The following is a 26670-nucleotide window of genomic DNA, read 5'->3' on the forward strand; positions in this document are numbered from 1 at the left end:
TATTTACGGTAGAGGGAAGCAGAGACGTGCACACGCCTCCTTCACCAGCGACTGGAACGTCCTTAAGCCGAAAACAGGAAAAAAACACTGGTGTGTCTTTTAACCCTACTTTATAACACTGTATTGTCGTGCAAAACTGATCTAAATGTTGATATCAGTTTATATTTTAGACTGTCGTGCATCAGAATAGGACATATATGCATGTTGTAATATGGCTTGGCAAATATTAGCCTACATTGCCCCGATTACTCATTTAAAATAGACTTGGCCTTTATCCGCTAAATTCTTAACCTCGACCAGTCTGAGATAGAGGATACTTTTTTGGCCGTGCCTTTTAAATAGTATATCATGTTTACTGTACTGATGGGAAGTCCGATACATTTCCGCCAGTCGGTTCTTTCGAACAATTTGTTTCAGAGAACCGCTTTACAAAACGATTCACTGATTCTTTTTGCATCTCGGTGTGGCCTAGTGATAAAATAATCTAGTAAATACGTAAACATAATGCTGGTTATTATGGATGATTAGAATAATTGTAACAATTATTGTATTTTCATGTGTTATTAATTTTAGTCGGCTCATAAAACAAGTCTTTTACAAGATAAATATAATTTGCATTTACATTAGACAAAACTATAATGAATTCACATCTCTTGGGTGTAGCTAATCATTTCTGCAATTCGTCTCGGCAAACTATCCTCGGGTCACGTCACTCCAAGTGTAGGCACATTACGAATCGGACATGTTCTATCCAGTGAACCGGTTCAACCTTTTGAACATATCCGATTCATATGAACGATTCGTTCACGAATATCGGACACTGTTAATATCAGAGGTGGTGATGGTGCATAGAGCGTAGATACTAACGTACGGATACAAACCTTGACAATATTGAGGTATATTCCGTATGTATTCCGGCAGAGCTCTCTGTTTTGGTTGTTGCAATGCTCACTCGTTATCATGTTATGTGGCTCTTACATTGTCATGGTAAAATGTTGCAATAATTTGAAAGGAAACTGTTGCAATTCTGTGTTTTGTTTTTTTCAGAAGCTACAGGTTTCTGTTAAGTTCAATGAAGTCATCATCTATTGTAATTCAGTGTGTGTGTGTGTGTGTGTGTGTGTGTGTGTGATGATTTGCATATTTTTTGGTTCACTTCTCAGTGAATGGGGTCCCGTTGAATTCCTGTTCATCGTTGTATTAAGGACGTTCTAAAATAAGGAGGGCAATCATGACACCAAAACAAACAAGAGTGATGGTCCTCAATGACATGGAGAAACTAGACAGGACCCTGTTCCGTCTGGACCAAGGCAAGTTTCAGCTCATGTTTAACTCTTTGCGTTGTCCTGAGGCACGACAGAAGTACTAGTGTATTCATTGTAGTGTGATAATGGCCAGTAGTCTGTGTTACGTGCGGAACGTTTGTGCTTATTTATAGACGGTGGTGTTCTCAGGAGCCAACTTTATACTATTCATTCATGCACTAATAAAGAGTAAATATAGCAGAGGAGATTGGCACTGGCTATGATAATTTTGAGAAATGTAATCTGTTCGTTATATAATGAATCCAGTAAACAAATCTTGTTCAGAACTTTTCACTTTTAATCCCATGGATACTCTTATGAAGAGGTTTTCATTTATCAATGTATATGTTCAAATTCATATGCATCATTTTCCTCAGATACTGTTAATGCATAATTTCAAAATAGATTAATAGTTAGTGTCTAGTTTTTATCTAATTTGCATCTGCTAAAGCTATGAGATTATTTTATTTGCCTTTACATTAATGATAATAATTATCTAATTAATATCAATGATAACAATTAGGCTATATTATATTATTAATAATAATATTATGAGCCCTATAGATCCTTCATAAGTACATAATTTGGTATAAAATGTTTTTTTTTTAATGATGATAACCCTTTTTTTGGGGGGATTGTATCATGATAATACAATGCTTATTTTAGAGACTACTATGATGGTAAAACCATGTTACACTTTAAGGAACTTTGAAGTACCATGTAAATATCATGGCATAATAATAAGGAATCAATACAAAGTACCATCATATTGCCATCTGATACTGTTACTATGGTACCACAAGACATTGAAATATATTTGAAAAAAAGAAAGCTTGTTAATAAATACATATGTCATGAACAATTTGTGCCAAGTTCCACCAGTATTTGTATCAATTCTTTATTATTATTATACAATTATTTATTGTGACTCAAAAACGGCAAGATCTGTGTCATGAAGCTTATGTTGTGTTTCTGCTCAGGGTTTGAACTCCAGTTTCGCCTGGGTCCCACTCTTCAGGGGAAACACGTGCACGTTTACACCAACTACCCTGCAGAAGGGGAGCGCTTTGAGCGCCACAAGTTTCACGCCTTAGACTGGATTAACCCTACTGGAAGACAGGATGATTCGGACAAGTTCTGCAACCTTGACCTCAAGATTTCAGGCTCATACCAGTATTATTTTGGCCATGGGTGAGTTAGTTGCAGAAACATTTTTTTTTTTTAGATTATACTGTCAGTTCTGCATTTAAATATTGTTAAAAACTGTACAACAGGTCCTTGTTCATTTAATTTTTTACTCTTCAGAGATAAGGAGAGGTCTGGTGGTGGATATATTGTGGTTGACCCAGTGCTCCGGGTAGGGGTGGACAACCACATCTTGCCCCTAGACTGCATCAGTATCCAGACATACCTGTCCAAATGCCTCGGCCCCCTGGATGAGTGGCTGGACAGGCTCAGAGTCACCAAAGAGGCTGGTAAGAAGACAGCTGGTGCTATATTAGTTACACTTACAATTTGAACACTTCCAACTTTAACTCCATTTGAACTTCTCTTATCTGCGGTCAATTTGATTACTTGAACAAATCAATAACCAATAACTATGCAGAAACTGAACAAATAGATTTAATGAGGTTAAGTTAGTCAACGTTAGTTAGGCCAAGTTAGTTTTACCAAAGTGAATATTTTTGAGTTCTTTATTTCAGAATAATGACCATTAGAGATTCTTGGGTCAGCTCTAACATCACCCGAATCTACTGTTAAAAATAAACCATCCACCCGCCACCCATCCGAACAGTGATTTTCTCTGATTTAGATATCTGCACCCGAACCACACCCGATCGTCACATTACAATTATTCAAATTCTCAGTGTTAAGTGAAATTATATGGTAACATATTACACTGAAGTAGGCTGCATTTAAATGAACATTTGTTTAATGTAAAAGTTATTCTTTGGCAAAATTACATTTCCTTAATAGTCTAAAGTTAACAAAGGCTTTACTCTCTTGAAACTTAAATTGCCACTAGTTCCGCCAACTTTCCGAACACACACAGAAGAAATTAAATATGTTCAGTCCAAGCAAAGGCTGGATATAGGCTTTATTAGTTTATTGTCATATACATACTGCGGTTTCACAGCCATTACATATCACGTACCCACCACTTGATTCATCCTGGTTAGCTATTTCAGTAAAATGCTTCCAACTCGGATCTGTTTTGCTTCCACTAACCCTGCAATTGCATAGTTTATTGAGAGTCTGCAAACTGGTGCCTGACCAAAAAATTAAGCTTTTAACACTTATAATAATATTTCCATCATTATGTTGGAAAACACTTCTATCAGAATAAGTTCGGTTATGCTTGTGTATATTTTTAGTTAAAGTGTTAAGTTATTAAGCAATATCTTTTTTCCCTTTGTGTTTAATATAATGACGACTAGGAGGTGGTTTTCCCTGAAGAGATAAAAGTTGTGACGCACGTTCGTTGCATTTTACCGTCAAATGAGAGTTCCGTGTCTTATCGTATTAATGTCAACACATTAATGATTTATCTCTCATCCACCCGCAATTAATTGGAATGTTATTATCCGCAGTGCATCACTAATGGCCGTATATAATCATACACTGTAAGGTCTATCATTGAAATGCACGTAGATCATACTTCTTAAAACTATGAGTAATGTTTCCCATAAGCAATAAGCCTTCAAGGTTAATTTATGAAGTATGGCTAATTTGGTATGTCATAGTTTGCTATAGATTGCATTTATGTGGTTTTATTACATTGGTAAATTAACTGAAATACATTCACCTAAAGGATTATTAGGAACACCTGTTCAATTTCTCATTAATGCAATTATCTATTCTAATCAACCAATCACATGGCAGTTGCTTCAATGCATTTAGGGGTGTGGTCCTGGTCAAGACAATCTCTTGAACTCCAAACTGAATGTCAGAATGGGAAAGAAAGGTGATTTAAGCAATTTTGAGCGTGGCATGGTTGTTGGTGCCAGACGGGCCGGTCTGAGTATTTCACAATCTGCTCAGTTACTGGGATTTTCACACACAACCATTTCTAGGGTTTACAAAGAATGGTGTGAAAAGGGAAAAACATCCAGTATGCGGCAGTCCTGTGGGCGAAAGTGCCTTGTTGATGCTAGAGGTCAGAGAAGAATGGGCCGACTGATTCAAGCTGATAGAAGAGCAACTTTGACTGAAATAACCACTCGTTACAACCAAGGTATGCAGCAAAGCATTTGTGAAGCCACAACACGCACAACCTTGAGGCGGATGGGCTACAACAGCAGAAGACCCCACCAGGTACCACTCATCTCCACTACAAATAGGAAAAAGAGGCTACAATTTGCACGAGCTCACCAAAATTGGACAGTTGAAGACTAGAAAAATGTTGCCTGGTCTGATGAGTCTCGATTTCTGTTGAGACATTCAGATGGTAGAGTCAGAATTTGGCGTAAACAGAATGAGGACATGGATCCATCATGCCTTGTTACCACTGTGCAGGCTGGTGGTGGTGGTGTAATGGTGTGGGGGATGTTTTCTTGGCACACTTTAGGCCCCTTAGTGCCAATTGGGCATCGTTTAAATGCCACGGCCTACCTGAGCATTGTTTCTGACCATGTCCATCCCTTTATGACCACCATGTACCCATCCTCTGATGGCTACTTCCAGCAGGATAATGCACCATGTCACAAAGCTCGAATCATTTCAAATTGGTTTCTTGAACATGACAATGAGTTCACTGTACTAAAATGGCCCCCACAGTCACCAGATCTCGACCCAATAGAGCATCTTTGGGATGTGGTGGAACGGGAGCTTCGTGCCCTGGATGTGCATCCCACAAATCTCCATCAACTGCAAGATGCTATCCTATCAATATGGGCCAACATTTCTAAAGAATGCTTTCAGCACCTTGTTGAATCAATGCCACGTAGAATTAAGGCAGTTCTGAAGGCGAAAGGGGGTCAAACACAGTATTAGTATGGTGTTCCTAATAATCCTTTAGGTGAGTATATATCTTAATACGTAATCAGTTAGTATTCTGTTTCAAAGTAACTGATTTCATATTTCATTTCTATTTTTTAGGGTATAATATGATTCACTTCACACCACTGCAGACGCTGGGTGAGTCTCGCTCCTGTTACTCTCTGGCCGATCAGCTGGAGCTTAACCCAGACTTCTCCCCTCCTGGACAAGCTTACACCTGGACAGATGTTGGCAACCTGGTGGAGAAAATGAAGAATGAGTGGAATATGCTTTGCATCACGGATGTGGTTTACAATCATACGGGTGCGCGTTTTTCTATTTTTTTATTATCTAGTTTATAGACAATTTTCAACAATGCTTTATGCATTTTTGGTACTTTTTAAATTTTAAAATATCCTTATAACTCAGAAAAGCTACATGCATAACCGTTATAAAAGAATTGTCAAAAGGTTGTTAAATAATTTTAAATTAAGTATAACATATCACACCCACATGACTTCTCAAAAGTATTGCATGTCAATTATCCATTTGCAGGGTCCAGATATAGTGGGTTCTCTTATTCCAATGGAAAAGGCCACAGTTCCAAAGCGAATGACTGTAATCTCCAGTAAGCCCCCACTAAAAGCCTTTGCATTGACTTCAATTCTAAAAATAGTTTATTTGCAGAGGACAGGACCTATCGGTGAAACATTTAGCCTGTCTGATATAGTGCGGTTAAGCTATTGTATGGACCCAATGCGTGAGCAGAATATAAAGAGGAGCACTTTAAAACTTTCTTTCAGACAAGCTGACTGACTGTGAAGGTTTAGAGAAGGCTAATGTGTTTACAGATGAGTAACTGCAGTGGAATTTGAATTGTTTACTTGTTTTGCATAGTCTTGTTACAGAGCTTCTTCCGTCTCTGTTTGACATCTCTAAGCATGTCACTATAAAATCATGTTTCTTTTTCCTTAATCTTGTCTTGCTGTGCATGCATGTGTTAGAATAGTCAGGCTTCATAGAAAGCAAAGTTCATAGTTCATTTCTTGCTACCAGAACTCAGCACAGCTAAAGGTCAGGGGGTGTGTGATACCTTATCTGAAGCTGTGTACAAATGCCAAACATTTAAACAAGGGGAAGTCCAGTACGGCATAGTATATGTGTGTATTTGTGCAGGTTACATATATACAGGGGGGTCCAAAAGTCTGAGGCCACATTATGAATCTGGGAATCAAAGTCAAATATACATATATAAATATACAAACATTTATTTGATTAAAAAAATATAGTAAAAACTGTAATATTGTGAAATATTATTACAATTTTAAATAGTTGTTTTCTATTAAATTTATTTATTCCTGTGATGGCAAAGCTGTATTTTCAGCATCATTACTCCAGTCTTCAGTGTCACATGGTCCTTCAGAAATCATTCTAATATGATGATTTGCTGCTCAAAAAACATTCCTTATTTTTCTAACAATTAATATGCAGTTTATAACAAAAAATTGTTACTGCTTGATATTTTTGTGGAAACCGCAAGACATTATTTCATGATTTTTGATTATTTGAAAGAGAAATATTTTGTAGCATTATAAATGTCTCACCGACCTCAAACCTTTGAACAGTATTGTAAATAATGAATAAATAATAAAATAAAGTAATAAATGTTCATTATTATTATTTTGAGGTCACTAATGGAATTACTATTGTTGCATTAAAATAGGAAAATGCAAAATAGACACATTTTCATAAGAAATCTCAAACCTTTGGACCTCATTGTAAATTGGTCTCTTTAGAACCAACAACTTATTCTTAAAGTTGTTGTCATTTAAATCCAAAAAAGTCCATATCTTTTTTCATTTGAGGGGGTGGAGGGTTTTTTTCAGCAAAAGTAGAATCACCAATTCAGTGACTTGCAGTGACTTACCTGATGCCCGTTTCATCTTCTATGTCCTTTTTTTATTTATTTTGCATTGCAATGTCACGATAACCGCTGTGTCTTTTAACCGTCTGCCTTTCTCAGCTGCTAACAGCAAATGGATTGAGAAACATCCTGAGTGTGGTTATAACCTGGTGAACTCTCCTCATCTGAAGCCCGCCTGGGTTCTGGACAGGGCCCTGTGGCACGTCACCTGTGCTATAGCTGATGGCAAATACGAAGACAGGGGTCTCCCTGCCCTAATCACGGATCACCCGCACCTCCATGTGAGTGAATCGCTTTCTGTGAAAGCCATAGAATGGAATTCATTTTGAAGTGTAAGGTGCTCTTATTTCCTTCAAAACTAACTGTAATGTGTTTTCACTAGGCCATTCGTGGAGTTCTCTGGCAGGATGTGTTTCCCAAGATTAAACTGTGGGAGTTCTTCCAAGTCAAAGTGGAACCGGCGGTGGAGCAGTTCAGAGCTTTACTACAAAGCGGTGAGTTCCTGGATGGTTCTCAGACACTTACAGTAGGTTAAGAGAAATGAAAATGTTAAAGTCGGCATAAAATGGAAGTTGCGATAGTCTTTTGTTCGCTTTTGTGATGGATATCCGAGTGAAACGGCTTGTTGAACAAGGAACAATGTTGGATGGTTGTGATTTTTCTATTGGTTGATCTCATGTGAGCGACAGGTTGTCCCTCGTGCCAGTAAACATGTCATTAGAGAAGAGAAGAAATGTCTCTGCAAGAGGGGGAGGAAGATATTTTGATTAAAGATTATTATAAGGGCACATGAATTAAAAAAATGATGTGCACAGATAAATCATTTGTAGTAAATACTTCAATATTCCAGTTGATTTCATGATGACTTTATAAGATTAGTTCACCCAAAAATAAAAAATACCCTCACCCTCATGTCATTCCAAACCCATAATACTTTCCCTCATCTTCGGAACACAAATGAAAATATTTTCATTTTAAATGAAACTGGAGATATTTCTGTCCCTCCATTGAAAGTCTATTCACTGAAAACTCAGATGCTTCAAAACTTTCATAAATAAATTGTAAAATAAATAAATATGAATCGAGTGGTTTTAATCCAAGTCTTCTGAAGAGACACAATCGTGTTATATGATGAACAGATTTAACTTAGGCTTTTATTGACATATAAACATTGACCAGTTTAATGGGTTTGGAATGGCATGAGTATGAGTAAATGATGACAGAATTTTCATTTTTGAGTGAACAAATTTATTTAGTGGTTTGTTCTAAATTGTCTGTACAGGAGCCAAACCTGATAGGATCAAGACTGATGGCAAACAACAACTGAAGATCATTCAGGACCCTCAGTACAGGCGCTTTGGAAACACAGTGGACATGAACTCCGCTCTAGAAATCTTTGTGCCCCATGGGTTAGTATGCTGATACACATTTGAGCATGTTTTCAGTGTAGACCAGGGGTGCAAAACTCAGTTCTTGGTGGTCGACAGCCCTGCAGAGTTGCTCCAACACACACACCTGCAGTTTTCAAATAAGCCTGAAGGACTTGATGAGCTGGATCAGGTGCATTTATTTAGGGTTAAAGCTAAACTCTTCAGTGCTGTGGCCCTCCAGGGAACTGAGTTTTGCACCCCTGCTGTACACTGTTTATTATGCTGTATTCGGTATTCTACAGATGAATTATACATGTATGTTGTTGTAGGAGCAGTCCTGGTGCCATTGAAGATTGCTGTAACTGGCTGAGGAGGAGACTAGAGGAAATAAATGGTGAACAGTTTCATGAAATTAAGCACCATCAGGAGCAGGTGAGTGTCTCTCTGTAGCATTACCTCTGATTTCAATGTAGTCCAGTGCAGTAATGTCATTTCTTTACTCTTAGGCTACCAACTGCATTGATGGAACCGTGAGCTATGAAAGACTGGCTGACCATGGACCCAAGTTGGGCCCCGTCACCAGGAAGCATCCTCTGGTTACCAGGTAGCAAAGTTCCTTCCATCAGCCTTTGCTGAAGTTTTAGCATCATGTTCCTTTGTTTAATAAAATGAATGTATACAATAAGGGCCGTAGCTAAGGTATCCGGAGCCCCGGTGCGGGTTGTTGTTGTGGGTCTCTGTCGGTTGGGCCCTAGAATCGTCACCAACTTTCGGCCCTCTAGTGATGTACCTGAATACAATACAATATATGTAATTATGGTGCTTCTGAAAACTTTTGTCTGTATGCAGATATTTCACTTTCCCATTCGAGGAGGCAACTTTGGAGGAAGATCTGGAACTGGTGAATCAACCAGAAAAGTCATGTCACTTCCTGGCCCACAATGGCTGGGTCATGGCGGACGATCCTCTGAGGAACTTCGCAGAGCCAGGTTTAGCAGTCTGCCTTGACTAACAGAATTTTGTTACATGTTTTCTTTAATTATGTAAATATAGTAGTGTATATACGGACCATAAAGAAACTTTTAAAATAAAGTTGCATGTTGATTTATTATTTTTTTCTTCATTGAAATGGCAATTTTGAAAGAGCTTTGAAAAATACATTACCATTAAAAAGTTTGGGGTCAGTAAGATTTAAAAAATTAAATTAAATCAATGAATTATTTTATTCAGCAAGGACACATTCAATTTCTATTTTCAAAAAAAAGGTATTCATCATTGAATACAAAAAAAAATTGATCACGTTTTCTTCAGAAATATAGGCAGCACAACTGTTTTCAAAATTGATAATAATAAAAATGTTTCTTGAGCTGCAAATCAGCATATTAGAATGATTTCTGAAGGATCATGTGACACTGAAGACTGGAGTAATGATGCTGAAAATTCAGCTTTACATCACAGGAATAAATTACATTCCTTAAATTTACATTTATTATACATAATATATTTACAAAGTTTACTTTTATTTTTGATCAAATAAATGGAGCCTTGGTGAGCATAAGAGACCTTTTTAAAAATACATTTAAAAAAAAAAAATCTTACTGACCCCAAACTTTTAAACAGTAGTGTAATTAAGTGTATTGTTTAAAAAGGTAAAACTATCATGGCTAAATTTAAAAAAGTTTTCATCTACCTTTAATACTTTAATAGTCTCAGTTCTGAAGTGTAACGCCTGAACTGAACCCCAGAAAAACATATATTTCCCCCCACAATTACTTGGAAAAAACGTTTTTATAAAGTTTAAAAGTGTATTGTAAAAATGAATTCTGTCACAGTGGATTTGTAAGATGGCAGTGATGTCATTCTGACTTTAAACACAAGGTGGCGATATCAACACATTTTTAAATCCTAATCATTGACAGCACTTGCCAAACCTTTTTGGCAGTGAGGTGAATCAAAGTTGCTTTTTCTTCTTCTCCTCATTCTGGTCAGGGTCCAATGTCTACATCAGGAGGGAGCTGATCTGCTGGGGTGACAGTGTTAAACTGCGGTATGGCAACGGGCCCGAGGACTGCCCCTACCTGTGGGCCCACATGCAGAAATACACCGAGATCACGGCCAAGCACTTTGTGGGAGTGCGTCTGGATAACTGCCATTCAACTCCACTGCATGTGGCTGAGGTACAGCGGCAGTGTCAAAAGATGGATTATTACTTTTGGCTAGATCGCAGATAAATAACCTGTTTGAGATTAACTATGTGTAAAGACGAATATTAGACATGGGGGGCAAGAATGTTTTTTTCCCCTACACATTTTTATATGGCGAGCTCGTTAGTTACTGTCTTGGTTAGTACGTTTTGGCTGCTGACTGTTCCCCATCCACCGATAGCTCCGTCATTTGCTGTACTTCACACTAAGAAATATTAAGTGTGGCTTATTCTCTGTCCTATGCTTATTGATAAATCAGTGATGGTATAAGAGTCATGCTGTGCAACTGACGCCTTTTCCAGTTTAACATGGTGATTTTTAAATTACAAAAGTTGGTCCCGCTTTTATTAGGTGTTTTTAACTACTATGTATTTACATAAAAAAAAAAAATGGTTTGGTACAATAAATGCACTTATTGTGTTCATGTTGAATTGCAAAACACATTTGCTGCTATTGAGTTGGGAGACATGTAAGGTTAAGACAGGTTTGGTGGTATGGGTAGGTTTAAGGTTGAGACAAGGAAAGGCAAAGAAAGGTCAACAGTGTAAATATAGTAATTACAGAAATTAATTGCAGCTGTAATTACATGCAGGTATTTACAATGTAAAAACATGTATACACAAGATTCAAGATTCATTTAAATGCTAGTACATAGTAAAGACACTTAATATAAAGTGGTACCCAAAAGGTTTCATACAACTATAAATCTTTTATTAGACAAATTTATTTGTTTGAATCTTAATAAATTGCATTATAAGTCATGTTGGGATGTAGTTATGCCCTCAGAAGGATAACAGGGTTGGCATTATGTTTTTTCAATTATCAGTTTACTACACACAAACATAACAGATTGTCTCTTAAACAGTGTTTAAAAAGAGACTAACTTTTCCTTAGTTCTAATAGTTCACTTCTTTAAAGTGATTCTGTCATTAAAATAATGTTAAAGTGATTCTGTCATTAAAATAATGTTGCATAAGCATTTATTGAAAATGTGAAACCTGGGGACAACTTTAAGTCTGCTTTGCTTAAGACTACTGAAGACAACTTTAAGATTTTACTAACGTAAAAATACAGAAGGCACAAAGACAAATTGATAGCTTTCAAAATGTGCACATTAGCTAATACAGTGAGAAGTCGAAAGTAAAGGGCAAAAGTAACCTCATGAAAAAATGAAACATGAAACATGAAATAAAGCTGGCGTGTTTCTAAAAATATCTATAATAACACATATAAATTTGGAAACAGCTGTTTGTTGTTAACCCTGGAATGCATAAAGTGGGTCAAATTGACTTGGAATGGTGTGATTTTTAAAAAATATTTTATCAATGAAAACAATTATTTATTTGATATTCCATGACCCTCATCAATGTACTTTTCATATTTCTTGATAGGCAAATTTTTATTTTATTTTTTTTACTACCTCTAGAATGCATAAAGGGGTTCAAATTGCCCAAATTGACCCGCTTCATGCATTCGTGTGGATTATTTTATGGTTAATGCATTCTAGGGTTAAAGTTATTTTTACACATATGTACTGTATTTAAGGGACATGAATGAAACCCGGCTAAATTTAACATCAGTTGATGGTTTTCTAGGCAGCAACACTTCTGAATTTTATCACATGTTGTGCCCTGCAGGCCATGCTGGCGGCGGCCAGAGCCGTCAGACCCAATCTCTATGTGATAGCCGAGCTCTTTACAGGCAGCGAGCTGATTGACAATGTGTTTGTAAACCGGCTCGGAATAACCAGTCTCATCAGAGGTACTGATGTCTGTAAGCATGACACTAACATTGTCTTATCTGTTTGTTTTTCTCTTTTTGCTCTGCATATCCTGTCATTTCCTCTCTGAACTATCATTCCTGAATATTTACGTCCTAAAACTCTCTCCTGGACCTTGTTTCCTGTTCACTCATTTTGGCTTCATTTGAGGCATGACTCTCCTCCTTTTCTGAACCCATTTTTTTGCCCCTCACCTGACATACTAACACCCGTGGTTTGGTTTCCTCTTGGCTGTTTGTCATGCACTAACCCTGCTTGCTGCAGTTCATGCTGGATGCCGCCCGCACACTGAGGCCTGACCTGTACGTGGTGGCCGAGCTCTTCACGGGCAGCGAGGAGCTGGATAATGTCTTTGTGACTAGATTAGGAATCTCCTCACTCATCAGAGGTATGGCCTTCTAATAACCCAGGTCTTTGACAAAATTGCATTCTAGCTCTTTTATTATATTGTTCGTACATACAGTAAGTGTATAGTGTGAAGTCTAACACTATTATCAAACATCCTGAATTGTTACCATTCAAAAGGTTGGGGTCACTAAGGATTGAATGTTTTTTAAAAGAAGTCTCATGCTTAACATGGCTGTATTCATTTGATCAAAAATGCAGTAAAAACAGCAATGTTGTGAAATTTTATTTCTATTCAAAAGAGGTGTTTTCCTATTTGAATATATGTGACCCTGGATCACAAAACCAATCATAAGTCGCACAGGTATGTTTGTGGCAATAGCCAACAATAGATTGTATGGGTCAAAATTATCGATTTTTCTTTTATGCCAAAAATTCTTAGGATATTAAGTAAAGATCATGTTCCATGAAGATATTTTGTAAATTTCCTACCGTAAATATATAAAACATTTATTTTTGTGAGCCATCTGACCAATCAGAGCAGAGTAGACTCTCGGAAACGAGGAGTTTAGAGAGACAGAATCTCCAAAGTACCGTTTTCAGAATCTTTGAAAAATGAGGTGAAAATGAAAGCGCTTTTTTTATATATTTTGGATGCATGTAAACCTATTGTAGGAGACCTCCAAAACAAAATCAGGAGACTTTTAAATAACATAATAGGGGCACTTTAAACTGATGGAGTATTTATACTTTGCATTGCATTACTTGTCATTCCTTGTGCTGTTGTAGAGGCGATGAGCGCAGGAGACAGTCATGAGGAGGGCAGGCTGGTGTACCGGTACGGAGGGGAACCGGTAGGGGCTTTTCTTCAGCCCAGTCTCAGGCCTCTGGTGCCCAGCATTGCCCACGCCATGTTCCTAGATGTCACACATGATAATGAGTGCCCTATTCAGGTATAGCATTGTCAAACACGTTGAATTACTTTAATGTTGATGGAGCTTCTTGAAAGAGTTCTTATGTTGATATTCTGTGTTGTAGGTCCGCTCTGTATATGATTCACTGCCCAGCTCTGCTGTTGTTTCTATGGCCTGCTGTGCCACTGGTAGCACCAGAGGCTACGATGAGTTAGTACCCCACCAGGCAAGATATCAACTTCACACAGACTCACAAAACATGGATTGAGTTCCTTTATTTGAGTACATCTTCAAAGCCCTTCTTTTTTGTCTCTACCATCAGATCTCAGTGGTTTCAGAGGAGCGCTTTTATAGCAAATGGAATCCTCAGGCTAAGCCATCATCCCCTGGTGAGGTCAACCTGCAATCAGGAATCATCGCTGGAAAGCTGGCCCTCAATCGGCTACACCAGGAACTGGCTGCAAAAGGCTTTAACCAGGTAAATGCAGCCCTGGGGGTCCACAGATGGTTTAGCCACATAAGGGGCTTTTGCACTGGAGGAATGTTTTCATAGTTCCTACAGTATAACTATTGGCGGAAGTACCCACATTTTGGTGTTTTCACAACGCAGGAACTGGGAACGAATTTAGTTATAGGAATGCCTTTTGAGGGGACTAAATTAGCTCCTACTTCAGAGTAGGGTCTAACCCAGCACAATAGGAACTACCAGTGACAAAACTGTACGTTGATTGGCCAAACGCATGCTATACGTAACACACCGGCAGCGATAAGACATAAGCATACAGAAAGCTAATGTTAACGGCATTTACCATGACACGTGACACAAGTAAGGTTGTCAGTACTTGGTTTTAAAGTTCATCTAGCAAGTTTTGCCAACACATTAAAATGTTATGTAAAAGTATACATTTAGATAGAAATTTAAATATTACATTTTAATTAGAAACTAAAAATAACCTGCATTTTATAATTTTATAAAAATAAAAACTACTAACTATATGTATTAAACGCTATATTCTAAGCTAAAAATAACCAGAAAAAATGTTGGAGTAAATACAGTTACAAATAAATTGTATTAAAATAAAAATGAAATAAAAAATGCAGAACTATAATAAACTTGAAAAAGTTTAATCAATTAAAGGTGTAACTAAATAAACCATTGCTGAAACTAACCAGCTAAATAAATAAATGTTAAATATTTATATTTTTATAGATAGTATTTCGTATATTATATATTGGATGTATAGTATGCTATATATAAAAAATGCTAAATGCTATATACAATTATGAACTAGAAATGACCTGAAAAGAATAGAATACATTTGTAAACACGATTAATATAAAAACCAAACTGAAATTCAAAACTATAAAAACCTTTGACAATCTTTATCAATATGTCTTTGGTTCTTTTCTTAGGTGTTTGTGGACCAAGTGGATGAGGACATAGTGGCGGTCACCCGTCATTGTCCCAGCACGCACCAGTCAGTGGTGGCTGTGTGCCGCACTGCATTCAAGAACCCCAAACACCATCGGTATGCAAATGAGGTTCCACCGATGTGCATCCCAGGTGTGTCACAGGCTCACTGCTCCTTATCAGAGATGCTGAACCTTCTTTGTGTTTAACTGGATGAGATATCCTCTCTCACTCGCTCTCACTAGCTACTTTTACATGGACACCTTTTGTTTGAATTCATTCCAATTGAGTTTCCCGCTATTAGTGCATACTAACCATTCTCCTATATGTCTTCTTTTCTTTGTTTTAAATAGCAGTCTTAATATTTATATATTTCGTGTCCTAAATAGGAGACGACGAGCACATGAACCGTTGTGCCGTGCCGCGCCCAAAACAAGGCATACGTGGATGAGAGCAACAACAGCTCGTTCCACACGTAATACTTCGTTACACCATTTCTACGTCATTGCATATGCACAGTACTTTCCAGTTTCGGGTTTCAATAACATTCCAGTTTTTACATTTCCTCTCGATCGAATTAGAAAAGGTTTAAACCACCCCTTACTATCCGAATGAAATTTTAATCCTATTTGGCCAATTCATTCCGATCGACGCGGTTACATATGACTTTTTTTTCCGACTGTGCTACTAGTTTGATTACAATCGGATTATTAGGGTCCATGTAAACGCAGCTACTGAGATTCAGTTCTGGTGTCTGGTTTTATTCTGTCTCTATTATGTGTCCTTTGTACTTAATGCCTGACTGGAAGCCAATCCCTGAAATCTTTTGGAACAAATCCTCTCTCACAGGTAAGATAGAGGAGGTGGTGCTGGAAGTGCGTACTGTGGAGAGGCAGGCGGGCTCCTACAAAAAAGATGAGAGGAGCATTAATGGCATGCCTGGGTACACGGTGGAAATTAAAGAGCACATACAGGTAACTCGAGTGCTGTGAGACCGCTCTAATTATAACCGTTCTAAGCCGACACAATGGCCTCAGCAGAGAGCACTCATTCACAAAATAGCAAAAGCTCTAACCCTACAGCCCTCAAAGAGCTCTCGTTTCATCTCAACAAATTGTTTTGGTAAACCTCCCCTTTCCTGCCTGGTTGTAAAAGTCTGCCGCCTGGACTTGCATGGCCTTTTGATTTGCTGTACTGTCAACACTGCACGAGTTAATCTTATCTTTTGGTCTCAGATGTTCCTTTGTTTGCGTCTCTGTCTGCTCAGCTGAAGGACAGCAAGGTGGTGCGGCAGGCGGGGGTGACGTCTCGAGGGCGCAGTGAATATGTGCAGGAGATCGTGTTTGAGCAGCTGACGCCTGGAAGCGTTATTGCTTTCAGGTTAGACTTCAACAGCTTTACTGTCCCTAAACCGATCTATGACAGTGGTTTTCAAATGGTTTTACATCAGGATTTTGCCTAGATTTTGCACTGGACATGAAGTGGTGATGCCAAAATTGTGTATCATACAAAAAGTTAAACGGCGCAATTCCAATAGGGTCCTCAGACTATCGGTGCTCAGGCCCTAAAAAAACTTGAAATGTATTTTATATTAATATGAACTGCATAGGCCTGACAATATACAAAATAAACATGTAATAGGCGAAATAGGACAATATTTTAAAAGTTCAGATCGAGTTTGATTGGACACACAATCTTTAATGTCAACAACAAAGAACTGAAAAGTTTTGAAAAGTTTGGGGTTGGAAAGTTTTTTCAATGTTTTTTTAAAAGAAGTCTCACCTCGGCTGCATTTATTTTATTAAAAAATACAGTAAAAACAGTAATTGTCAGGTGTAGTTAAACACACGAATCCAAATAGAACCAAGAGTCTTCGGAAGGGAAAATACGCAGGAGAATCAGAACAGTAACTACACAATAACACAAAGAAGAACAAACAAAGAACTGAGGAAATAACTTTTCTATTTTCATATTAATATATTTTAAAATATAATTTATTCCTGTGATTGTAAATTGTTCTGAATTTTCAGCATCATTACTCCAGTCTTCAGTGTCACATGATCCTTCAGAAATTAATCTAATATGCTGATTCAGTACTTTTAAAGTAAAACATTTCTTATTATTATCAACGTTGAAAATATAAAATTTTATAATTATTTTTTATCAATAAAAATTGTATCAATACTGAGAACAGATGTGCTGATGGGTTTAATGAATGGAAAGTTAAAAAAACAGCATTTATTTGAAATAGAAATCTTTTGTAACATTATAAATGTCTACTGTAACTTTTGATCAATTTAAAGCATTCTTGCTGTTTTTTTAAATCTTACTGACCCCACTCTTTTCAATGGTAGTGTATTATTTATTTAGTTTTACAATTGTAAAGTTAGTTCCATTTTATTACTTGCATTTATAATTGTTTCCTGTTATCCACACTCAGCTGATCCAGTACAGACTCCTGTGACCCCACCACTGAGAACCACTGACCTGTGGAAAAAAGTTTTGACTTCTAATAAAATTTATTTTGTAGTACGTAGTGAAATGTCTTTGTTTCTCAGGGTAAGTCTGGACCCCAAATCCCAGGAGCTGGTTGGTGTGTTGAGGAACCATCTCATTCAGTTCAATCCACTGTATAAAGCAGGAAGTCTATCTGATCCAAACACACCCGACATACTGAAGAGCACCCTGACACAGTGAGTTCACACTAACACATTTCAGCTTTTGAGTTTTTGCTGTGATGTAATTGTTTTTTTCTTCTAATATATTCAAGACACATCCACATTTACCAGTTTCCACCACCATGGTGCCGGTGCCCAATCTAGATCCGTTCCGCACATTTCCACTGACGCTAATGGACATCCTGTTCCTCTGTTTGTTGTGCTTAACAGCTACTGCAGCCTTATAGTCTTTCTGTCCCACGTAGATTTTCTTTTTCTGTGCACAGAGGACTGAACATGTATGTTTTGTTCATTGTTGAGGAGTTCTGAAGATGTTTTTTCGTGTTTCTCCTCCACACCAGGATTATGTCTAAGATGACTCTGGCTGATATGAACATTCTGCTGTTTCGCTGTGACGCAGAGGAGAAGGAAGATGGAGGGGGCTGCTACAACATCCCCGACTGGACACCACTCAAATACGGTGGTCTGCAAGGTACAGATTGTATTTAAAAGGATTTGTATTGAAACTTGTATTCAAAAGGACAATATACACTAGGTTTGTATTTTGTGCAAATAAATGCTTTCCAGATGTCTTAAAGGTCGCTTCAAAAAGTCCATAAAGAGATCGTAAAACTAATCAATATGAATTGAGTGGTTAATCCAAATTTTCTGTAGAGACACGATCACTTTATAGGATGAACAGATTGAATTTAGGCTGTAGCCCAAGATTGGTTGCCCACTGAAGCTAAGCGGGGCTGAGCCTGGTTAGTACCTGGATGGGAGACCTCCTGAGAAAACCAGGTTGCTGCTGGAAGAGGTGTTAGTGAGGCCAGCAGGGGGTGCTCACCCTGTGGTCTGTGTGGGTCCCAGTGTAGTGACGGGGACACTATACTGTCAAAGAGCACCGTCCTTCGGATGAGACGTAAAAACCGAGGTCCTGACTCTCTGTGGTCATTAAAAATCCCATGGCATTTCTCGCAAAGAGTAGGGGTGTAACCCCGGTGTCCTGGCCACATTCCACCCATTGGTCCTTACCAATCATGGGCTCCTAATAATCCCCTTACATTGAATTGGCTCTTTCACTCTCTCTCCTCTCTCCACCTATAGCTGGTGTGTGGTGAGCGCACTGGCGCCGTTGTACTTTGGCTGCCGTCGCATCATCCAAGTGGATGCTGCACACTGGTGGTGGTTGAGGAGAGATCCCTTGATATGATTGTAAAGCGCTTTGGGTGTACAGTAGTACATATGAAAGCGCTATATAAATGCCTCATTCATTCATTCATAGGCTTTTATTTACATGTAAACATTCATCAACTCAAACATCAGTTGTGGTAAAAGAAAGCTTAAGCATGTTTGCTTGACGTGCGAGAACCAATGAGGTTCATTCTCATGTTACGCAGCACGTTTGAGCTTCCTGAAGAAACAATGAGGTTCATTCTCATGTTATGCAGCACGTTTGAGCTTCTCAAGAGCCAATGAGGTTCATTCTCGTGTTACGCAGCACGTTTGAGCTTCTCAAGAGCCAATGAGGTTCATTCTCGTGTTGCGCTGCATGTTTGAGCTTGCTGAAGAAACAATGAGTTTCATTCTCGTGTTACGCAGCACGTTTGAGCTTCTCAAGAGCCAATGAGGTTCATTCTCGTGTTGCGCTGCATGTTTGAGCTTGCTGAAGAAACAATGAGTTTCATTCTCGTGTTACGCAGCACGTTTGAGCTTCTCAAGAGCCAATGAGGTTCATTCTCGTGTTGCGCTGCATGTTTGAGCTTGCTGAAGAAACAATGAGTTTCATTCTCGTGTTACGCAGCACGTTTGAGCTTCTCAAGAGCCAATGAGGTTCATTCTCGTGTTGCGCTGCATGTTTGAGCTTGCTGAAGAAACAATGAGGTTCATTCTCATGTTACGCAGCACGTTTGAGCTTCTCAAGAGCCAATGAGGTTCATTCTCGTGTTACGCAGCACGTTTGAGCTTCCTGAAGAACCAATGAGGTTTGTTCTTACGCGTCAAGCAGGTTCGGTTGAGCTTCTGTTTATGTTCGCTGATCAATGTTTATATGTGAATAAAAGCCTAAATTAAATCTGTTCATCATATAAAGCAATCGAGTCTCTTCAGAAAATTTGGACTAAACCGCTCAATTCATATGGATTAGTTTTGTAATCTCTTTATGAAGTTTTTGAAGCGTTGCGCAGCTGTCAACGGCGGGACAGAAAGCTCTCAGATTTCTTTAAAAAGATCTTCATTTGTGTTCCGAAGATGAATGAAAGTCTTACGGGTTTGTTATGACATGAGTGTGAGTAATTAATGACAGAATTTGAATTTTTGTGTGAACTATCCCTTTAAATAAGTCACAGTAACTGGCAATAACTGTTGTGATTTCACCCACACAGGTCTTTTGTCTGTGATGGCAGACATTCGACCCAAAAACGATCTTGGCCACCCGTTCTGTGACAACCTTAGGCAAGGGGATTGGATGATCGACTATGTGAGCAATAGACTGATGTCACGCGGGGGCACACTGGCCGAGGTGAATGAGTCAAAACAGCTGCTCCTACTTTTAAATCCAGTAGTTAGTTAAATTCAGGTAACACTTTGTTTAGGGTCCAATTCTTACTTTTAACTAGTTGCTTATTAGCCTGCATATTACTAGGATATTGGCTGTTTATTAGTACTTAAAAAGCACATATTAATGCCTTATTCTGCATGACTATATTCTACATAATCCTAAACCATAATCCTACCCCATACCTAAAAGTAACAACCACCTTATCAACTATTAATTAGTAATTAGGAGTTTGCTGAGCCTGAGGCAAAAGTCATAGTTAAAATATAGGCTAATAATCTAATCTAAAGTTTGACCTAAATTTGACTCCAACTCTAATGTGTGCTTAGGTGGGTCAGTGGTTCCAGGCTATGTTTGCTTACCTGAAGCACATCCCTCGCTACCTCATCCCCTGTTACTTTGATGCCATCCTGGTTGGGGCCTACACCACTGCACTTGATGCGACCTTCAAACAGATGTCAAGGTCAGTGTCTAAACAAGAGAATGATCAGCCTGGTGTTTGTGTCTATCCTAGCCCATCCTCAACTTGTTGGGCTGTATGATTATTATTATTATTATTATGATTCCACTTTCAAAAACAACTATATTACAGGGTCTGTGCATCACTAATTAAACAAACAAACAGTTCAGTCATGAAACTCTTTTAAGTAGCCGATTGATTCTCCTAATCCAGCAACCAATCGATCTCTATTTCCTAGCTTATTCAGCAAGCTTATTTATTAACATTGCAACCTGGTTCAGCTCAATACTGTGTGACATGGGAATTTTCCTCCCCAGCACCACTTGTCTAGATCTGCTGTGGGGTTCTACCTACTTTACCTTGCAGAAGCAGAGCGTATCCTAATGCTTGTAATTCTGAACAACATTGCAGATCTAGTCCGCCAAGATCTATCCACTTAAAATCTGTTTCGAGAGTTGTCATGGGGTTGTTTTCTTTGGGCTGTTATAAGATTGCTATTTATTGTGTGCATGTGTGTGTATGTGTTAGTTTTGTGCAGAATGGCTCATCTTTTGTGAAGATGTTGGCTCTGGGATCGGTCCAAATGTGTGGCGTGGGACGATATCCAGCTCTTCCACCTCTCTCACCAGCCCTGAGCGATGTGCCTTACCGTGTCAATGAAATCACTGAGAAGAAGGAGCAGTGCTGTGTCTCCTTGGCTGCAGGTGACTCTATAGTTCCCCATAGAAAATCCTATATATGTCACAGGTCACCAGAGTAAATTAATTATTGAGTGTTGCTAGCCGAATAGCCAAAGTGTCTGGGCTGCTAACATAGGATTGTAGGTTTAAATTTAACTGTGTCCAGGTACAGTGTTTAAGCTCTGTGCTATCATTCTTGGCCTTGATGATTTCCTCATTCCATAGGTCTGCCACATTTCTCTGCTGGAATTTTTCGCTGCTGGGGTCGGGACACGTTCATCGCCCTGCGAGGACTGATGCTGGTCACCGGCCGTCACCTGGAGGCCAGGTACTGAATTCAGTTCATTTCTAAAGCAATCAACTGAGACCAATGTGAAATAGGCATAAGAATTTGATTTTGATTCAGGGACTTATCAGGGAAGTATCGCTCCATCTAGAATCATTTGAGAAACATTTGTGATGCAACCGCTAATGGATTATTTTCCCCTTCTGCTAATATGGATGACCTCAGACTGAGAAAAAGGATTTTACTCTTGAGTGACTAGTAGATTTCTCCCTTAGTTCTTTCTGTTTCTCTTCATCCTGCTTTACAGGAACATCATCCTGGCCTTTGCAGGCACACTGAGACATGGCTTGATCCCTAACCTGCTGGGAGAGGGTGTAGGGGCCCGTTTCAATTGCCGTGATGCAGTGTGGTGGTGGCTGCAGTGCATTCAGGACTACTGTACTATGGTGCCAAATGGCAATGACATCCTCCAAAGCCCCGTGTCCAGGATGTTCCCTACAGACGACTCAAAACCCCTGACACCTGGCACCGTGGTGAGCACACCACCAAAAAATCTTTTTCTTGGCCTGTATTTTTGTATTGATTTCCACTAAAATATATTTTAATAGTATACATTTATCCTTAAAACAGGAGAAATCATTCTAATATGCTGACTTATTTCTTATTCGTATCAATGTTTCATGATATTTGATGAATAGAAAGAACATTGATTTGAAATAGAAACCTTTTGTAACATTATAAATGTCTTTGCTGTAACATAATTCAATTTATCCTTGCTGAATAAAAGTATCAATTTCAGTAGTCATTCAAAATAGACTATTTAATGCATTGTGAATGCACTCTATTAAAATTTTATCTTCACTGTTAGCCAGATGTCACCAGTATTGCTTTGTTTTGATGATGCCACAGGATCAGCTGCTGTATGAGGTCATTCATGAGGCCATGACGCGCCACATGCAGGGTATAGAGTTCAGAGAGAGGAACGCCGGACCACAGATTGACCGCAACATGAGAGATGAAGGTAAAGCCTTTTGAAATAATTTGATACTTTTTTTTTTTCTTTCAAAAATGTATGAATCTGCTTTATTATGAACTTTCTCAGGCTTCAATATTGTGGCCAAGGTGAACCCCGACACTGGTTTTGTGTATGGTGGAAATCGGTTTAACTGCGGGACCTGGATGGACAAAATGGGAGAGAGCGAGAGGGCCCGCAATAAAGGGATACCGGCTACACCCAGGCATGCACTGAAATCTCTTAAAGCCACATATACTCTATTTATAAGACACCATTTATAAGTGGATCTCTTTTCTTTGTCTCACATTCTATATCTGTTCCCATGATTGAATATGACTCTTTTGTTCCTAATGCAGAGATGGCTCAGCGGTGGAAATAGTGGGTCTGTGCAAATCTACATTGCGCTGGTTGGTGGAGCTACATAAGCAAGGGCTCTTTCCTTACAATACTATGACCATACACAAAGACGGTGAGCTCAGATGGCCCAGACAGTGTTCATAACATTAGCTTTGTTCCAAAACTTAGTCAGCTGCCTACCTTGACATTATTTTAAGGCATCATCAAGCACACTCTCAATGCAAGTGATGTTACCTTCTAAGATTCCTTTAATCATTTCCTCCAGTTATTTGTGTGTGTATATTGTTTGTGAGCATTTCAAATCATAGGATGCTGCCTTTGTAGACAACAAGGCAGCTCACTAAGCTTTGGAACAGAGCTAATATTTGTGACTGGTTCATTCTGTCATCCAGAACCTTTGAATCACAAATGTTTCTGTTATACCTGCAGGCAAACAGCTCTCTGTGTCCTATGAAGAGTGGGACAGAAAAATCCAAGAGAACTTTGAGAAGATGTTCTATGTGTCTCATGACCCAAATGACCCCAACGAGAAGCATCCTGAGCTGGTCCATAAGCAGGGGATTTACAAAGACAGCTACGGAGCCTCCAGCCCCTGGTGTGACTACCAGCTCAGACCCAACTTTGCCATTGCCATGGTGGTGGTGAGGATTCCTTCTAAATGTAACACACTAGGTCTTGATCAGATCTAAAAGATCAAAGATCCCTTCACTTCGTTTCGTGTGAGCAGGGGGATAATAATAGGGGGATCATATACTTTATAAATATAATATTATTTATTTGCTTGTTTGCTTATTTATTTGATATTTTAACATTTGGTGTATTTCATGTTTTATGCTAATCTTAAGCATTATTTAGAGCATTTAGAATAATTTACAGCTATTTTTGTGTTTTATGTTCGTTTTATTTTATATGTAGCATCAATAAATACTTAGATCGGCAGTTTATTTAAATGAGATCATTCAAGTCGAGTGTTTTATTAAATGGGCGACATGCTGAGTTTTTATATGGGTAAGAAAAAATGGCATAATGCTCAAAAGTGCCAGTTATTATAGGGAGCAAATTATTGGTTAGTTACTAAAAGATTTATAGTTTGTAATTTGTATATTTCTAATGGTTTCCCTTCCCAGGCTCCAGAGCTGTTTACCGTGGAGCGCGCTTGGGAAGCACTGAATGTTACAGAAGAGAAACTGCTTGGACCTCTTGGGATGAAGACCTTAGACCCAGAGTGAGAGTCCATGTTTTCCTACCGGCTTACATTAATTATACTGCATTACCATTATTCCTGCTTCCTGTGAGTGACTCGAGATCATTTGTTTGAATAGTGACATGGTTTACTGTGGCGTTTATGACAATTCTCTGGACAATGACAACTACAACCTTGCCAGGGGCTTCAACTACCATCAAGGCCCTGTAAGATCCATATATGTACTACTTCATCAGCACATTTTCAGCTTTTCAGTCTAAGGGATCACTTACCTTTCTGTTCATTTACCCTCATCAGGAGTGGCTCTGGCCTATCGGTTTCTTCCTCCGTGCAAAGATCTACTTTGCTAAGAAGTTAGGCGAAGACACTTATGACAAAACAGTGTATTTGGTGAAGAATGTCCTCTCTCGCCATTATATCCACATGGAACGGTAAACATTGCATTAACAATTATTGCTCTCCGAAGCAGTGAACACTATTATTTTGTTGAACAAATTGGATTTTTAAATTACTGGTGCCATGACTAATGGCTGGTATTGTGCAAATATTACTTAAAAAAAAACCGAAACGTAGCAAATGAGATAGTAAGTTCATAAAGATAAACACCTGTTCAATAATCCAGTTTATAGTGAGTAATTTCAATACCACTGTAGTCATCAAAATGCGGTTCCAACATCTGAGAAACTATGCATGTGAATGGAACAATAAATGATTATGAAAACAGATGATTAAATCTTATGCTGTATTTGGAGAGCCCGTGTCATCTGGATCTGATATATCTGTGTTTTGTTCCTCAGGTCATCCTGGAAGGGATTGCCAGAGCTCACTAATGAGAATGGCCAGTACTGCCCTTTTAGCTGTGAAACTCAGGCCTGGTCTCTTGCCGCTGTGCTTGAGATTCTTCATGACCTGTGAGCAGAGATCCTGTGCTATCTTATTTGTGTGCTCTTTACTTTAACAGGTCTGAGGACACATCACCTCCCTGAGCTTCAGTGTAAAGTACAAGATAACACGCTGTACTTCCAGTAATGTTAATACGATATTTCCTTGTTTCACTGTCTTCCATCCCTCGTCCAGCTTCTACTAGACTACTAGAGACTGTGAATTTGCCCTTAGCTGAATTGAGGAGCATAGTCAAGATGTTGTTGTTATTCTGTCAGAATATTCAGAACCTGTCTAGTATAACCTATAATTAACCCATTAACCCATTGTTAGTGCTGTAAGTTAATGTGTGGTGTTAGTCCTTCTTCTTTGCACACAAACGTCTTTCACACTGCTGTAAGGTTAGGATGCATCTTTTAAAACTCAAAAAAATATCTTTTTGTTTGCTTGTTTGAAATGACTGAATAATTATAAAAACATGGATAAATGTGAAATAAAAAGGTTTAAAGACTGAGTATCTGGAAAAGGTTATTTTTTAAACTTTATAACTTTTTGTTTTTAATTCAGAAAGCGAAGACATTTTTGTTGCCAGCTATTTATTTTATTACACGTTTAAAGTATTCGCATTCTCCACAATTATTGCATGGCTATATTCTATAAATACTAATCTTTTATCATCAAGTTTTATTACCTTTAATCTAAAACATCAGAGTATTTTCCTATAGAACTTATTTATACTTATCAAAGGTTGATTGAAGTGAAAGTTAGTGCAAGGAGAATCACAGTGTGTTGCATCGCACTCAAATGTGTGTTTTTGTGGCAGGAATTCTGTCAGAAAAAAAAGAAAAGAAAAATAAAAACATTCAAGCACCTGATGATTTGAAAATGAGACGCATGTCTCTGAACACTCACTGGTAAAGTTTGTTGAGAACCAGCCGGTGGTCTTGTTGTAGATGTACTTGTTGTAGATGTGTTGTTTGGAGGGGACTGATTGTCAATTGAACGAATTGTAGAGCTGTTCACCATGGTCCAGAAAACAGTATAGTCTCTGACAAATGTCACACTGTAAGGGCATTAAAATAATGGAGAATTATGATCAAGGAGTTTTAATAATTTAAGAGACTGCAAAGTATAATTTGGCTATTTAAACGAGTGTTAAATGCATACAAAAACTGAATATCAACCAGGGAGGTGTTTGTCGGTGCTTCCCATGTAGCCTCAAACTGGGATTTCTTGACTGCAGATGCTTGGCTGAGAGTTGAATTCTGAGGGCCAAAACCAGAGTGTTTCCATGACTCATGCCTCCTTTTAGCACTAAAGCAGCTAATATTTAAATGTCTGC

At 38.4% G+C, this 26670-nt stretch overlaps 1 protein-coding gene across 4 annotated transcripts; it reads left to right on the forward strand.

The window, feature by feature from the left end:
* Positions 1-5: 5 nt before the first annotated feature.
* agla (amylo-alpha-1, 6-glucosidase, 4-alpha-glucanotransferase a) lies at positions 6-25843 on the forward strand. Of its 4 annotated transcripts, none has more exons than XM_079876646.1 (34): positions 6-90; positions 1164-1310; positions 2285-2495; positions 2610-2779; positions 5403-5606; positions 7306-7487; positions 7589-7700; positions 8489-8615; positions 8906-9008; positions 9083-9180; positions 9426-9565; positions 10566-10753; positions 12418-12541; positions 13695-13858; positions 13944-14045; positions 14142-14297; positions 15233-15383; positions 16080-16204; positions 16498-16610; positions 17789-17923; positions 18250-18380; positions 20272-20408; positions 20774-20907; positions 21433-21608; positions 21810-21912; positions 22178-22403; positions 22780-22891; positions 22973-23108; positions 23242-23354; positions 23672-23883; positions 24370-24467; positions 24565-24652; positions 24744-24877; positions 25244-25843. In XM_079876646.1, exons 2-34 carry the CDS (start codon positions 1232-1234, stop codon positions 25359-25361), a joined length of 4602 nt encoding a protein of 1533 aa, XP_079732772.1. In that variant the 5' UTR covers positions 6-90; positions 1164-1231; the 3' UTR covers positions 25362-25843. The 4 variants fall into 4 exon arrangements, with proteins under 4 accessions (XP_079732772.1, XP_079732773.1, XP_079732770.1 ...); XM_079876647.1 differs by lacking the exon at positions 12418-12541 and adding an exon at positions 12825-12948; XM_079876644.1 differs by lacking the exon at positions 6-90 and adding an exon at positions 792-896.
* The last annotated feature ends 827 nt before the right edge of the window (positions 25844-26670 follow it).

The sequence above is a fragment of the Squalius cephalus genome, assembly GCF_949319135.1.
Source record: "Squalius cephalus genome assembly, chromosome: 7".
Taxonomy (NCBI): Eukaryota; Metazoa; Chordata; class Actinopteri; order Cypriniformes; family Leuciscidae; genus Squalius; species Squalius cephalus.

What these genes read in the sequence shown, in the direction of transcription:
- agla (XM_079876646.1), top strand. Translation starts at nt 1,232, where the DNA reads ATGACACCAAAACAAACAAGAGTGATGGTCCTCAATGACATGGAGAAA. An exon ending in GGAAGCGTTATTGCTTTCAG is followed by an intron (nt 16,611 to 17,788) that starts GTTAGACTTCAA and finishes TTTGTTTCTCAG; the next exon opens with GGTAAGTCTGGACCCCAAAT. An exon ending in CAAATACGGTGGTCTGCAAG is followed by an intron (nt 18,381 to 20,271) that starts GTACAGATTGTA and finishes TCACCCACACAG; the next exon opens with GTCTTTTGTCTGTGATGGCA.